General features: G+C 38.3%; 2 protein-coding genes across 2 annotated transcripts; one reads left to right on the forward strand and one right to left on the reverse strand.

The window, feature by feature from the left end:
- The first annotated feature begins 2,900 nt into the window (after nt 1-2,900).
- On the forward strand, nt 2,901-5,627 carry LOC110921843 (putative receptor protein kinase ZmPK1). The gene has a single exon (XM_022166174.2). The coding sequence runs from the start codon at nt 3,000-3,002 to the stop codon at nt 5,415-5,417; it is 2,418 nt and encodes an 805-aa protein (XP_022021866.1). The 5' UTR covers nt 2,901-2,999; the 3' UTR covers nt 5,418-5,627.
- Nucleotides 5,628-11,115: 5,488 nt separating this feature from the next.
- On the reverse strand, nt 11,116-11,847 carry LOC110895800 (secreted RxLR effector protein 161-like). The gene has a single exon (XM_022143160.1). The coding sequence runs from the start codon at nt 11,845-11,847 to the stop codon at nt 11,116-11,118; it is 732 nt and encodes a 243-aa protein (XP_021998852.1).
- Nucleotides 11,848-16,939: the final 5,092 nt, after the last annotated feature.

Genomic DNA, 16,939 nt, shown 5'->3' on the forward strand with positions numbered 1-16,939 from the left:
TGTAGGTTGTTGCTGATTTCATGGAGACGTGGACTGAGTTGCTTTTTTGCATGTGATGGTTATTATTTAGTATAAACTAGAAGATTTGACTCACGCGCGTTGCGTCGCGGCCAACGAAATTGACATGTTGTTGATCAGATTCACATTTACAATGTGTTAAAGATGTTTTTGTCGGTTAAGTCTGTATTACTATCTTATACAAATAAGTAATTCACCAAATAATCTCAATATAATTAATGCTATCATAATTACTACGTTCCATGACTTGTATCCATATAAACAACCTATCGTATTAAACTCCCCGCGTTACGGTGGGGGTGTAAAACCGTGACAAATAGCACCAATGCCACACTATAGCCAACGACCACCAACATTGAAGTTGCGGCGTCTTAACGTGGAAAAATTAGATCGACACATAAAAATAGAAAATAATAACTAACTCGATTTAGGACTCGCATGTTGTGACGAACTTATTAAACGGAAAAAAATAGATGACGTAAATACACTGAACCACACACGCACGTTGCCCCATGTTAACTTGCAAAATTTAGAACGAAGCGTATGACAAAACGTAAAATCGTTGAACCACACACACATTGTGCCGTGTTAAGTCGCAAAATTTATATCTAAACGTAAAACGGAAAATTTTGCAAAATATGAAAAACATAGGGGATCAAAGTTGAAAGTAAAAAGGTTGTGAAGTTAAATCCGAAAACTTAAAAACTTTTGGGTTAAAACTACAAAATCAAGTAGTTTTGGGTTTAAACTTTAAAGTGAAACATCAATTTTTTTTTTTTTTTTTTGAAAAACCCCCCCAAAACATGGGGTACAACACCGCTAAGAATTATGTACAACACAACTATGCACAAATTACTCATTAAGTATCATGTACAAATCCACTATGCACAAACATCTTTCAAATTAATAATTTGAAATAGCATAAAAATAGTAGTATTCTCTTATTTGTGATGTACAGTGGCGGACCCAGGAATTTTTTCCTGGGGGGTGCGGAATATTTTCAAAGATTTTAGATCGGGTCAGATCAAGTAAGACAAAAGAACATCAAACTAAAATTTACAAATCATAACGTCATTACAAATTAAAAAGATTAAACCCTTACACATCTATATTTTCTCCTAATCATCACATAAAACAAAATAAATAAATAAATAAACCATAGTAGTTCTATATTGGAATTCTGACGTAATATGGGTCGATCCAACCGGAATTTTGTTTTTTCTGGTAAAAAAAGCCACCAGGTCGTGAGCAGTGACGTCAAGTCGCTGGGAGTTTTTTTGGGGGCGGGATTTGGAAATGGAATGGGTGGATGGGTTTGGGTTATTTTATTTAGTTCAAATTTCTTTAGGTTGGGTTTGGGCTTGTGTTAATAAAAACTGATTGCAGATTGGGCTTTGATTGTATTAAATAATTAAGTGAATGAGTGGTTAATAATTATTTTTTTTTCTAAGTGGGGTGGTTTAAAATTTTCAAGGGGTGCGGGTAAAAAATTCCAATGGGTGCAGTCGGGATTTCTGGCGAAAAATAACACTAAAAAATATTTTTTCATGGGGTGCGCCCGCCCACCCTTAACTAAATGTGGGTACGCCCCTTAGATTATTGAATACAAAATTTTCTTTCTGCAACTCTACTTTCTTATACATATGTGTGTGTAGTGAGTGTGTGAAGTGGGACCTGAACCAACATTATCATGAATCAATTAGAAACGGTCCACACATTACCATTACCCCATCTGTTCCGATCGCTGACCCATTTATGTTTTTCCAGCTAAGTCTTATTTTTTACTTTTTTATATATCTGAGGGGGATTTTGGTCACTTCGAATGCATTTCACTAGACATATTTAACAGACATTCACTCCATAGACTATACTGTGAACAAACAATGGGACCAAAGATGTAATAAATGAAAACACCATCCGCATAATTAAATCAAGATTTTGTCATTGACCTCAACTGCTTTTGTTCTTCTAGGGTCCCATGTACAAAAGAGGTTTCATTATCAGTGTGACAACGCGTTGCTGTTGATGACAAGGAACGATCATGTTTATTGCCATTAATTGAAAAAGCTTGTACTTTTATGAAGATAAAACACAATAAATTAACATCCCGAATATAGTAATGGTCTATACGTTACCATTGATAACGAAAAACTCTATTTTATATGACACCCTAGAACACCAAAAACGACTTCAGGTCAATGATGTATCTTTATTATTTTTGTACTATGTACGCTAAGCAACATGTCTTCATATACTACCTTTTATAATAAAAAAAAAAATAACGGAACAGATTAATACTTTTGCAACAACTACAATAAACAAATATATAAATAAACTTTATTTGAAACTTAAAAACTAAATTTTTTAAAATAAATATGAAATATTGCATGAAAGATTTGTTGTAGTTTCGTTTGGAAGAAATACAGAAGGTTAATTTACTTGTCTCGTCTACGTTTTATAGTTTTATCCTCCCCCTTTTACCACAAGTATAACAGTGCTTAGTTTTTTTCTTCTTTTATAACTATGAAATTGTGACTCGCCACTGGACGTACACTCATCGCACGGCTTGACTACACTAACATCGACAGTAGTCATATTTTTGTAATTTGTGCAGTTTCTTGTACAGAATTAGGAGAGTTGGTTTGAACATAGCCTACATAGGTCGTTAGACTTCTGTGTAAATTCTAAGCAGACTTATTTTGACTTGTTTAGCTGATAAAAGGATTTGAGAGAAAAGAACAAACATCGGGAAGGTGGGTATTAATATATGCCAACTTGTAATTTTCTTCGATTATTTTGAAGACAAGTTGAGACTCACTTTGTTTTTTCCACATACGTACAAATATAACTTATTACTTTCTGGCACACATCACTAGTAAAAAGAACTCCAAGTTGCTTTTCATTCACATTACTACAAGTTGCTCTGAGTCCATGTGTTGGATCAATTCCACCAAGATATATAATATATACACACAAAGTAGATGCTTATTCATTCACAGTACATCATGCATTTGCCCTTCCTATTTCTCTTACCTTTAATAACCCTCTATTACTCACAACAAGTTGCTCCTGTTTCTTCTTCTTCTTCTTCTTCACAAAGTGTTTTAACCCAAGGTTCATCACTCTTGGTTGAAAAGAAACATCATTTGGTTTCACCAAATGGCCTTTTCACAGCCGGATTTCACGAAATTGGCCAAAATGCTTATTTATTTGCAATATGGTTCTCAGAGCCCATGTTGGATGGAAATCACACATTGGTTTGGATGGCAAACCGAGATTGGCCTGTCAACGGAAAACACTCCAGGTTTTCCTTGTTGAAAAATGGTAACCTTGTCCTAACCGATGCTGGTGGCCAAAGAATTTGGACGACCGATACTCAATCTAGTTCGCCTTTGCAACTACAACTTCTTGACTCGGGTAACCTTGTCCTTACACGGTTAGGAACGAAATCATTTCTTTGGCAAAGCTTCAATTTTCCAACCCACACTCTCCTTCCCAATCAACCTTTCACCAAAGATACAGAACTCATTTCTTCGAGAAGTTCGACAAATTTGTCTTCTGGCTTCTACAAACTCTATTTTGACAGTGGCAATGTAATCCGCCTTCTTTACAGCAGGAATGAAGTTAACGTTACCAACATTTATTGGCCTCCACCGACTTTAAGAACATGGGAAGCAGGAAGGAATAATAACAACAACAGTAAATTTGCTTTTCTTGATTCCAAAGGGCGTTTCCTCTCTTCAGACAATCTTACCTTTACTACCACGGACTATGGTGATTCCCTCCAAAGAAGAATAACACTTGATGTTGATGGTAATGTTAGAGTTTACTCGCTTAACCAAGGAAACTGGAGTGTTACATGGCAAACATTTTCAGCACCATGCTTATATGGGATATGCGGTCCAAACAGCCTTTGTACTCACAGCCTGGAATCAGGAAGGATATGCACTTGTATGCATGGATACAGGAGCAAGAACCACTCGGATTTGTCTTTTGGGTGTGAACCTACATTTGATCTTTCCCAGCATCGTGAAAACTTTGGATTCATAAAGCTCCCTCATGTAGAGTTTGTTGGATTTGATTCTATTTATAATAGAAAGTCCACTCTCAAAGAATGCACAAACTACTGCTTGAATGACTCCAACTGTAAAGCTTTCCAGTTCGCCTTTGATGAAAAGTTGGCCGCCTTTACATGTAATGTCAAGACTTTGTTGTTCAGTGGCTACTATAAGGGTCCTTCTTTCACCACTTTTCTTAAGCTACCAAAAAATGATGTCTTATCGTACAATCAGTATGTTGCAAACAAGTCCAGCTTGGAATGCTCTAGTTCTATAATTAAGCTAGAACGAACATACCAGAAAAAGAATTCAAATGGGTCCATCAAGTTCATTTTGTGGTTCAGCATCATCCTTGGGGCAATTGAAGTTGCATCCTTTGTATTAATTTATTGCATCACCAAAGAACCATCAGGTACAACAACCCAAACCTACCTAGCAATTGCTACCGGATTCAAAAGGTTTACATATGCAGAGATAGTGAAGGCATCTCATAAATTTGGAGAAGAAATTGGAAGAGGTGGTGGCGGTATTGTGTACAAAGGCATACTTCCAGACAATCGAGTGGTAGCAATTAAACGACTCCATGACGCTACCCAAGGAGAAGCTGAATTTCTAGCAGAGATGAGCACAATCGGAAGGATAAATCATAGGAACTTGATAGAAACATATGGTTATTGTGCTGAGGGAAAGCATAGGATCTTGGTGTATGAGTACATGGAGAATGGCTCATTAGCAGGGAAATTAGGTGGTAACCAGCTTGAGTGGAAGAATATGTTTGAAATTGCTTCTGGCATTGCGAAAGGACTAGCTTACCTACATGAAGAATGCTTGGAGTGGGTTTTGCATTGCGACGTTAAACCACAAAATATATTGTTGGATGGTGATTATAACCCAAAGGTGGCTGATTTTGGTTTATCCAAGCTATTCCACCAAGGTGTAACAGGAAATTCTCTCTTTTCAAGGATAAGAGGGACTAGAGGGTATATGGCTCCAGAGTGGGTGTTTAATCTTCCAATTACTTCAAAAGTGGATGTTTATAGCTACGGGATGGTGGTGCTAGAGATGATAACAGGACAAGGTCCCACATATGACCAATCACGTGATGATAATGAAAGGTTGGAACAAAAGAGACTCGTAGGTTGGGTAAGAGAGAAGGTCCATGTGGCAAGCGAAAGTTTGACAGAGACACAATTTATAGAGATACTGAATCCTATGATAAGTGGTAAGTATGAAAAAGATCAGATGAATAATCTTCTGAAAGTGGCACTAAAATGTGTTGAGGAAGATAAAGACGCTCGGCCAACCATGAGTGAGGTTGTGAAGATGCTTGGAGATGGATGATTAGTGGTAGCCAATTATGAGTTGGAGATTATCCATTAGAAAAAAGTTGTATTTTTGTGTTTTATATAAGTGCACTAGGCTCTGATTCCATTTTGTCGAAACGAATTAATAAACCTTAACTCCTGATTAATCTCACAAGTGAGTAATGTCTTAGTTATTTGTCATGATGGATGTTGTATATTCAGAAATAGAATCGGGTATTTTAAGTTCTTTTTAATGCTTTATTAGTTTCAATACAATATTGTATTCGGCACCGTATCGTGATGTAATTTTATATGGTTTTTTTTTTGTTACAATACAATTCGGCACGGTACCGTGATGTAATGTTATAAGTTACATGTTTATGATGGTATCTTTTACGGAATGTCCGTTGCATCGCACCAGGAATTTTACTAGTTTATAACCGATTTTTAGCTTGAATGATTGGTATAGTTAATTGCAATCATTCAAAACATCTTAGAATTTGGATAGTGAATTGAAGGGACCGATCTGGTGGGATCCAAAACTTTAGCAAGGTACTCTATAAGTTGTCGTTAATGACAAGATATTAGAGAAAGTTTCAAGTATCCTAAAAATATGAAGTCGTAGGAAGGTATTAAATGGACTTGGAACTCCACGATTTTAGATTTTAAGTTTTCGCTTTTACATCTTTATTTTGTATATTTTAGAATTTTTATTTAGATCATTGTATCTTTTTTTATTTGCGTCATTGTGTTTTTTAACGGTAAGATCCATGTCCTCCACAATCCCTATCTATCTCCTCGAATCCACGGTGTAGAATCTTGTTTTTCCAGCCACAATCTGAATAAAACCACACTCGTTTCCACCTCTCATCTATAGCTTGTCATGATGGGGGCCGGTTTTACGAAGCTTCGGAGAACTAGTCCGAAGGATGGTGTTGGATAGGATGATGAAGATGGTTGGGTCCCACACACCTAAATAACATATTGGTTCTCATATTACCCTTATATTAATAATTATTAATAAAGCTATGAAATTAAAGCTATGAAATGAACAGTAAGTTGAGAAAGGTATTTTAGGTTTTTTTTTTTTTTAATTCTTGTCAAAATAAAAAAGTGTAGTGTGGTGTACCCGATTTATCAAACCGGCGTATTTTCGGCATTGGTATTCACCGGTTTTTACCGGTGACGTACCAGTACCGACCGGTACCGAAACGTACCGTATCAGATATATTCGGTACCGGTACCCACTTTTAGGGATTTCGGTAACGGTATTTTCGGTACTGGTTGATACCGAGCTCATCAAATCCTACTATCATTAAGAGATGAGCAAATGGTATCGGGTACCAGTACCAGTACCCGATTTATCAAACCGGCGTACTTTCGGCACCGGTATTCACCGGTTTTTACCGGTGACGTACCAGTACCGACCGGTACCAAACCGTAACGTACCAGGTATATTCGGTATCGGTACCCACTTTTAGGGATTTCGGTAACGGTATTTTCGGTACCGGTTGATACCGAGCTCATCAAATCCTGTAGCAACGTAGCAATGCAAGTAATTGCACCGTTTAGATTACTTTTCATACACACAGTAAGTAAACTTTATTTCGTTTGAATGAGGTTTTATATACATAACAACTTATTTTGCTTTCTTTCTTGTCTTTTTCTATAATAAATGAATTGTATCATTTAAAATTAGAATATTGATGAGCAAATCGTATCAAATCTTGTAATCAAACCGGTATCGTATCGGTACCAAATTTACTATACCAAATCATTTTCGATACCAATTTGGTACCCACCTTTTGGCGTTTTTAGAATCGTTACTTTCGGTTCGACACCGGTCTATCACCATACCTGTATTTATTGATTTTTACTTTCAAATACCATACCGTATTGTACCGAGCATTTTCGGTGTCGGTACCTAATTTTGATGATTTTCCGGATCGGTACTTTCGGTGCCTTTACCGGTACCGAGCTCATCCATATTTTAACGTGTTAGCACCGTAATAACCGAACTGAAAACAACCGAATTTCCAACATGTAGAACGTGTGGGTCCTATTATTATATATTATGTTATTTAAAATCGTTTTTTAGGACGGAGTGACTATCCTTACCACACTATTTTTATTTATTTATGTTTTCATATTCGGTATCTGTTTGCCGTTGCTGACACACCTTTTGTAGTTATTGGGTCCCCGCCGCAACGCGCAGGCGGAAAATCAACTAGTATATTTTAAATATTAAAAGGATCTCATATTTTCTAAGGAAAATGGTAATTTTGTTATGGGAAATTGGCCTCTAATAATCCCACCTAAACCTTATTGGCCATTAATAATCCCACCTCAGAATATTCCCGCCACCAGTCCCACCTTTCACCTATTTTTCCTACAATGGTCCCCCGTTAAAAAAACTTAACGGAGTTAAGCTTTTTTCCAAATTACAAACATATTTTTTAGGGCTTTTGATTAGAACGACGATACGAGTCCATTGATGTAAAACTTGCCTCGAAACGGTGATGAAAACGACGCTTCAATTCGGGTGTTTAAATTTCCAATTAACCAAAATCAAGTCACTTGGAGCACCACTTCGAAGTAAGTTTTACATCAATGGACTTGTATCATCGTTCTGATCAAAAGCCCTAAAAAATATGTTTGTAATTTGGAAAAAAGCTGAACTCCGTTAAGTTTTTTTAACGGGAGACCATTGTAGGAAAAATAGGTGAAAGGTGGGACTGGTGGGGGGAATATTCTAAGGTAGGATTATTAATGACCAATAAGGTCTAGGTGGGATTATTACAGGCCAATTCCCCTTTTGTTATTTTATATGGACTTTACTAAAAAAACGAACACCCATCCACGCCAGAAAATACTAGCATTACCAAATTGTAAACCACATGAAACACACATTTAATTTTAGAAAAGTGATGACTAAATGAGAAATTGGGGAAAACCTCATGAACCATCTTGTACTTTGAGCGCTTAGTATTGAATACACGGTCAGATTTAGAACCCAAATTCACATAATAGATTAGAAGGATTCAATCTTTATAGTGGAGGCAACAAAAAAATATTATCAACTAGAAGGAAAATCAAGTATTAACGCCAACCATACATAATTAGAAATTTTGCGACGGGGCTTACATCTAGTTATAATAATAATAATAATAATAATAATAATAATAATAATAATAATAATAATAATAATAATAATAATAATAATAATAATAATAATAATAATAATAATAATAATAATAAAAGATAATTCTTTTTTAAACCACAAACATGTTAATATAGTAGAAACCAATCTTCACGAGTAGAAGACAAATAATCAATACGAATTAAGTAGAAACGGTGTACACACTACCATTGATAATGAGACATCTTTGTACATAGGATCCTAGAAGAACAAAGGCCCTTAAGTTCATTGATAAAATCTTGAGTTAAATAGGCGGATGGTCCCATTAATTAATGGAATGATTATATTACAGATTTGGTCTTTGACTTTCATTTATTACATATGTAGTACCGTTGTTTGTTCACGGGTAGCGTATATTGTCTCTCAAGTGGGCACCCTTTAAAATTTTCTAGTTTGTGATGGCAGGTCTCAACAGGTGACCAATATCCTCCCACAAATAGTGTGTGATGGCAGGTCACAACAGGTGGGAGTCGATTGTGATGAGACGTTTAGCCCGACCGTGAAACCGGTAACCATTTGTATGGTCCTAAACATTGCTTTGTTTCATGGTTGGGATATCAGTCACCTGGATGTCAAAAATGCATTTCTTCAAGGGAATCTATCAGACATAGTTTTCATACATCAACCAATGGGTTTTCATCATCGTCATTTATCACATCATGTGTGTCATCTATAGAAATCGGTTTAAAACAAGCCCCACGGGCTTGGTATCAACGATTTACAGTTATGTGAAAACCTTGGGTTTCCGTCAAAGCTCTTGTGACCACTTACTATACATTTATACACACGGACATGAAACTGCATATCTGCTCTTAAACGTAGACGACATCATCCTCACTACTTCTATTGAAACAACACATCGTGATACGACTTTCAGGTGAGTTTGCAATGAAAGATCTTGGACCCTTGAGCTATTTTCTGGGCCTATGACTATCTCTCGGGATCCAAATGGCATCTTTCTTTCACAGACGACATATGCTTTGGACATCCTTCAACGTGCAAAGATGGCACACTGTAACCCAGTTTAACACCGTCGGCAAACTAAGTGCAAACAACGGCGACCTACTTGATGACCCAACCATGTATCGTTGACTTGCGGGTGCCCTTCAATACTTGACGTTCACACGTCCCGACATATCATATGTCGTGCAACAGAGTTGCTTGCACATGCATGCTCTGCGCAATGATCATATGAACGCAATCTGTCGAATAATTTGATACATCAAAGGCACCTTGACCAAAGTTTTATACGTATGTCGTGGATCTATTTCTACATTAATCTCTTACCCGCCTGTCCACGTCATGATACTGTGTTAACCTGGGGACAATCTCATCTCATGGTCATCCAAAAGACATGTAAGCGTCTCTCGCTCGAGTGCCATATCAGAATATTGTGGCGTCGCAAACGTTTTTGCTGAAATATGTTGGATTCGAAACCTTTTACTCGAATTAGGCCGCCCACTGTCTCGAGCCTCCATGGTCTATTATGACAAAGTTAGTGCAATTAACCTTTTAGGTAACCCAGTCCAACACCAACGCACCAAACATATCCGGATTGACATCAATTTTGTTTCGGAACACGTACAATGGGTCAGATTCGAGAATTACACGTTCTCTCTCCATATCAATTTGCTGATATTTTCACAAAGGGATTGCCTCGTGCCTTGTTTGAAGACTTCCAAGCTAGTCCAAACCCAGTTAGAGTTTTTGGTTAAATCCTGCACGTTATGTCCTTTAGTGAAATGACAATAGCCCTTGAGAAGGTGAAATGACAACAATACCCTCATGTGCAAGGCACATAACTAGATTTAACCAAAAAATCTCACTGGGTTTAGCCTAAAGGACATAACGTGCAAGATTTTGAAACGTTAAAGACAAAACTCGTAAACTTTTGCGCTAAAGGACAACGCCTGCAATTTGGTGTAAACATAAAGGGCAAAACTTGTAATTTACTCTATATTTTTTAATATTAAATGGGTCTCACATTTTTTTAAGAAAATGGTAATTTTGTCATTTTACATGATCCATGCAAGGGAGCACCAGTGTTAACAAATTGCAAAACACATGGAATAAACATGTAATTTTAGAAAAGTGAGGACTAAAGGTAAAATTGGAGAAAACCCATGAAGTATCCATCTACTTTGAGCAGTTACTATTGAAGTCGCAATGAGATTTTAGAAACCAAATTCACACAATAGATTTGAAGGATTCAATCTTTATAATGGAAGCAACAAAAAGAAATTATAAACCAGAAGGAAAATCAAGTATTAACACTAACCATACATGATATAACCTCACATCTCTAATAGTGTAGAAATCGGTACAGAGAGAATCGAACAAACTTTCTTTTTAATTTCTTATTTAGAAAAAAAAATGCCAAAACAATCCTTATAAAAAAGAATACGTAACTAACTGAAACAATAATAAGGAATAGATAAGGCCATGCATCTTGATTCAATCTTTATTCAACAGTTGTCCCATAATTCACGTACACCGGTTCATCACCCCCGGTTTAGTCAAGTTCCAATACTCCCCCTCAAGTTGGCGCGTGTAAATCTTTAATGCCCAACTTGACGAGTAGGCCCTTCAAGTGATGAGCTCCCAACGATTTGGTGAGTAGGTCCGCGATCTGCAACTTTGAATCGATGTGAACGGGCTGAACTTCTTTCGATTCGATTCTCTCACGAACAAAATAACAATCCATTTCCACGTGTTTAGTGCGTTCGTGGAAAACGGGATTGTTAGCTATGTGACGGGCAGCTTGGTTGTCGCAGAATAGAGTAGTAGCACCTTGCATTGGTTCTCCAACTTCACTGACCAAAAACCGAATCCAAAGTACCTCGCTAACCGTGGACGCCATAGCGCGGTATTCAGCCTCCGCCGAGGATCGAGACACGAGGGATTGCTTCTTCGATTTCCATGAAATAGGTGCCCCTCCTAGCAATAGCAAATAACCCGTACGAGAACGTCTTGTTGATGGGCAACCGAGCAAATCAACGTCAGAGTAAGAAACAAGTTGTGTTCCCCCAATTTTTGGCAAAAAAATGCCCTGCACTGGTGTTGTCTTTAAATATCGCAAGACCCGTATGGCTGCATTCATGTGGGTCTGTCGCGGATCACCTACAAATTGGCTAAGAACATTAACCGCGTAAGCCACATCGGGGCGTGTAGCTTGGAGATAGAGTAACTTTCCAATTAGTCGACGATGGGAATTTGCGTCAACTTTAGCTTCTTTTAAATCGGGCCCGAGCTTCAAATTTTGTTCCATAGGAAAGGAACTGGGGCGGCAATGATGTGCGTGAAGTGTGTTATAATTTAGATGTATATTTTAAGCCCGTTTTACACTTTTAGCCAAGTTTTAAATTTATAAAACACGATATTTACTAACACTAAACACACATATGGGCAAGTGCACCCATCGTGGACGTAGTATAGCGTTGGTAAGATACCGAGGTCGTCCAACGACACAAGAGCTTTTAGTACCGGTTTATCCTCAACGTCTAATCAAATCAAAAAGTTAGAAAAGGTTTTTAAACTAAGAAAATAAAAACTAACTAAATGCTGAAAAATAAAATAAAATAAAAACAGATAGACAAGATGAATCACTTGGATCCGACTCGTGTATTAGTATAACCTTTGATTATTTTTGAACTTTTGCACTTGTTTAAGAGATTATCTTAGTTATTGTAGTAGGCCCCTCTTTTGAAGGCGACGTTACCCTCAACCCAGTAGTTTGAGTCAGCAAGGATACAATCCTAAAGGGTTGGATTATTGGAAGATAATGAATTAAGTTATTAATGCAAATTATGGTAGGCCCCGCTTTTGGCGGTGACGTTACCCTCGGCTAAGTAGTCTGAGTCAGTAGGGATACAGTCCTAAATAGCCGGGTTATAGTATTAATAGTAGTTAACTTATGAGGGGGTCAAAGAGTTTGGATCTCTGCCATCCAATACCTATGGCCATTGAAGGAGATCCTACTAAATTTGACCCAGGTCCCTTGCAGGACCTCTAAACGCTGAACAAGGGCAAGACCCTTACCAAACCGTTCCCTTAACCCCCGACCAGGTAGCCAACATACCTCCATATAGACCGTGGAGATATGAATGGTGAAAATCTTTTATTTTATATAGACAGTAAAATAATGCCAAGACACCACGGACAAACGATAAGGAAAGATCACCTTCAACATAAGCAACTAGTTATTAAAGTCATTAATACAAAACCAAATAAAAAGTGCAAAAGATTAAAAATAAAAAGTATTATACTAAACACTTGTCTTCACCAAGTGATGTAAGAGACTTAGGCAAACATGGCCTTGATTGTCAAGAACTCTTACGATCAATCTTGGATCCCGAGACGACTCACACACTCTATGATGGACAATGGATGATTGTGGTGGATGATGGTGTTGTGATGGTGGTGGGTGGTGGATGAAGTGTGATAGAGGTGGTGTGCCAAGGGATGAGTTGAAATGAAACCAAGCACTCCTATTTATAGGCTGAACAGAAGGCTGGGCACGGCCCCGTGTCCGCTGGACACGCCCCCGTGCCCGTCTGACACTCTCTCTCTTCATTAATTGTAATTCGCAATTACAATTAATGCGCCTGCTGTACTTTCGCCACGCCCCCGTGCTCACTGGACACGGCCCCGTGGTGGGCAATAGAAGCTTCTATAGGTTTGTCTTTTCTGCTGCTTCTTGGGCACGGCCCCGTGCTGGCTGAGCACGGGGCGTGTTCAGTCTTCTGACTTCTCTTTTCTGCTTGAGAGGATGCCGTTGAGGGGTCGGGCAATCCACTTTTGTTCCTTTTCTTGTATTTATGTTAGATTTAGCTGTCTTTTTGCTTCTTTTGTGAATTTGAGCTCATTTCATCCTGAAAATACAAAAGGAAGACAAAAACACTCTTTTTCCAACATTAGTACTTAAAAAAGGTTAGTTTTATGCCTCATTTGATGTAATTTATATGTTGCATTTTACACACATCAAATACCCCCACACTTGAACTTTTGCTTGTTCTCAAGCAAAACTCTTTAATATGTGGCTTACACTCCCAAATGGAATGGGTAGAAGAGAAGGTTTTTGGCTTGTCATAGAGTGTCGGGAATCCAAGATCTTTTTGGTTTTATTTTTATTTATTTACAATCCTATTCGTTATGATTTATTTAGAACGTTTCATAAGAGAAATTACTAATTAGGGCATAGCATGCCTTTTTAAAATTTCATTTATATACAAGTTCACATACCTCACGGGGGATCACTCAACACTCGGCCGAAGGTGTATTTTTAGTGAATCACTCGAGAGCGGCATGGAACTTATTCCTACCATAAGCTTGCCAAGCAATCAATCCTCCTCCTTTTTAACTATATACCTTTGTAAATATCAAGAGGGCTTTTTGGGTGAAGGGTTAGGCTTGGGCTAAAGGTGGGTGGTCGGGTTAGTGGTTAGTAAAAGGGCGAAAAAGCGTAAAAAGCGTCGGTTTTCGTAAAACACTTTGTTTTAGTGACTTTTTATTTCGAAGTATTTCTCCAAACAAGCTTTTTGTTTTAATAGCTTTGTTTGTTTATTTCTAACTTCATCATTTTTTTTGTCACACGAAAAACCGAGCTTGTTACTAAAATAAAGGGTGAAAATAAAAAGGGTTTTTGGTGGATAAAAAGGGTTTTAGGGTAAAGAAATGAAAGGTTTAGGCTCAAAGGGGTTAACTAGGGGGATTTTGGGTAGGTAAAAAAATTGAAAAATAATGGTGTAGAAAAAAAAATTGGTTTGTCCTAATGCCTCCATCATTTACTTACGTGGGTTTAAGTTGGTAAGGACCGGGAATGAATTGTCGTGGCAAGTTCTAGAGTCGTAAGAACCAAGCGGCTATTCACACAAGAAACGAAAAATGAGCATTTAGTCGAAAGATGTAAATTTGTATGCTCAATAAAGGCTCAAAACTCACTTTTGTGGGAATGGATTTTTATGTGATCAAGTATATATAATCAAATTTTAACTAAGCTTGTCATGCCGTTTCATAATTTTCTTATGTTGGTTCTTGTTATCACGACGCTCTCGGTTGTAAAATTGTAAAAATATAACCTTATTAATCTTAGGATTCCAAACTTAAACTTTAGACAAGTAAAAAAAATGAAAATTTTTGAAAAAATTTGGGGTGTTTAGCGGTTCCAATATAGTTTTGTGTAAGGCTTGTTATTAGGACTTGCAAAATTTCAAGGTTTTAGCTTCCCCCCCACACTTAAATTACACATTGTCCTCAATGTGTCCCAAAAATAAATTTTTTAGGTTGATTGGATGTGTAATGTGGTGTTAAAAAGCAAAGATTTATGTTACTGGCAGTCTGGACACGGACCCGTGGGGACCGGACACGGCCCCGTGTTCAGGTGCCAGTAACAAAATTTAAAGAAAAGAGACAGAAGCCTGGACACGGGGGCATGTCTGGTGAACACGGCCCGTGTCCAGTTACCTGAACTGGGCATTTTTCTGCAGGGGGTTCAGCACGGGGCCGTGTTGGTTGGACACGGCCCGTGTTGAGCCTTCTGTAATGGAGAAATTTATGTCGGGTTGCCTTGTTCTTGTGCATGGGGCCATTTTTCTCGTTCCCCTTTTCATTCTTTACCACCATGAGTGTGTTTTATTCCTGCAAAATTAAAACTAAAAGATTAAACTAAACTAAGGATAGTTCCGCGGAATGCCTCCGTGGTGCGCCACATTTATAAGGGTCCTTGGCTAGACCCAATGTGAGGTTATATATTTTCTGAGTGGGATGTTTGGCATCCCATGTTACACCGTCGGAGAGCCGCATCCAAACTCGAATCAATAACCCTCGTATAGTTGACCGGGTCGTCGTCTTCTATTCTCTCCCCAACTCCGAATTTTACTTCATCATCCCCGTACCTCAAGGTGAGTGTTCCGTCATTCATATCTACCACTGCTTGTGCGGTGGCAAGAAATGGTCTCCCTAGTATGAGGGGGACCTCGGTGTCTTCCTCCATATCGAGTATGACAAAGTCGGCCGGATAGACGAATTTGCTTACCTTTACCAGGACATTTTCGATGACACCTTGCGGGAATTTGACGGATCGATCAGCAAGTTGTATGCTCATTTTTGTAGGACTCGTTGTTCCTAGGCCGAGTCTTTTAAACATAGATGAGGGCATGAGGTTAATGCTAGCCCCAAGATCGGCTAGTGCATTACGAACGGGGGAATCCCCGATTGAGCAGGGAATCGTGAAGCTTCCGGGATCGATTTTCTTTTGGGGAAGTTTGTTGAGTACGAGAGCAGAGCATTCTTCGCCTAAGTTAACTAATTGCAAAGTTTCAATTTTCTTTTTATGAGTGAGGAAGTCCCTCATGAACTTAGAGTATTTGGGCATTTGGGTTAGGACATCAATAAAATGAATATTGACATGCAATTGTTTTAATAGACTTTCGAATTTTGCGAATTGCTCATTCGTCTTTTGACGAATTAACCTACCGGGGTACGGAACTCGAGGAGCCTTGGTAGGCTCTGATGACGGAGGGGAGTTCTTCTCCTGCAGAGGCGGGGGTACAGTTTCTTCTGTCGGCGGTGGCGCTTCCGCAGGCCCCACGGTGCGGTTTCGTAATGTGATGAGATGAACTTGTGCTTTTGGGTTTGGTTTGGTATTGCTTGGTAGTGCACCTTGTGGTCTCTTGGAAAAATTTTGAGCTAGTTGATTTAATTGTTTTTCTATGTTTTGAATACTAGCTTGTTGATTTCTAAAATTTGATTCTAATTGTAGAAACCTTTCCGAGCTTTTCTTTTCAGTGTCGGAGATGAGGCGAGATATAGTATCTTCAAGCCTTTCTCGTCCACCTTGTTGTTGAGTGAAATTTTGTGCCTCATTTCTTGGTTGTTGAAAGTTTGTTCGTTGGGTTTGTTGGTTACTACTATTGCCGGGCTCTTTCCAACCAAGGTTTGGGTGGCTTCGCCATCCTTGGTTGTAAGTGCCCGTTGGAGGACCTGACGGCCTAGGTCTATGATCAATGTAGCTTACCGACTCTTGTTGATCGTCCGTTTCTTTCATACAACTCCAATTTTCATGTGGCTCACCACACCCTTCACAAGCCATAACCGAGACTGTTTTTGTCATTTCTAATTTTTTTTTATTTTTGAAGAAAGGGCCTCGATTTGGGCTTGTAAAGAAGTGCTTTCATCAACCTTATGGGCGCCCGGGGCAATAGATTTATTGCCTCGGGGGGTGTGCCACTGAAAATTGGTTTGAGCAATTTCCTCAATTTGGTTATATATTTCATGTGGGCGGCGATTACCTAAAAGTCCCCCGGAGCTAGAGTCAAGTGTCTGCCTTGTGTGTGGCAACAGTCCATTATAGCCATATCGCA

This window comes from Helianthus annuus, chromosome 15 (assembly GCF_002127325.2).
Source record: "Helianthus annuus cultivar XRQ/B chromosome 15, HanXRQr2.0-SUNRISE, whole genome shotgun sequence".
In the NCBI taxonomy this organism is placed as follows: Eukaryota; Viridiplantae; Streptophyta; class Magnoliopsida; order Asterales; family Asteraceae; genus Helianthus; species Helianthus annuus.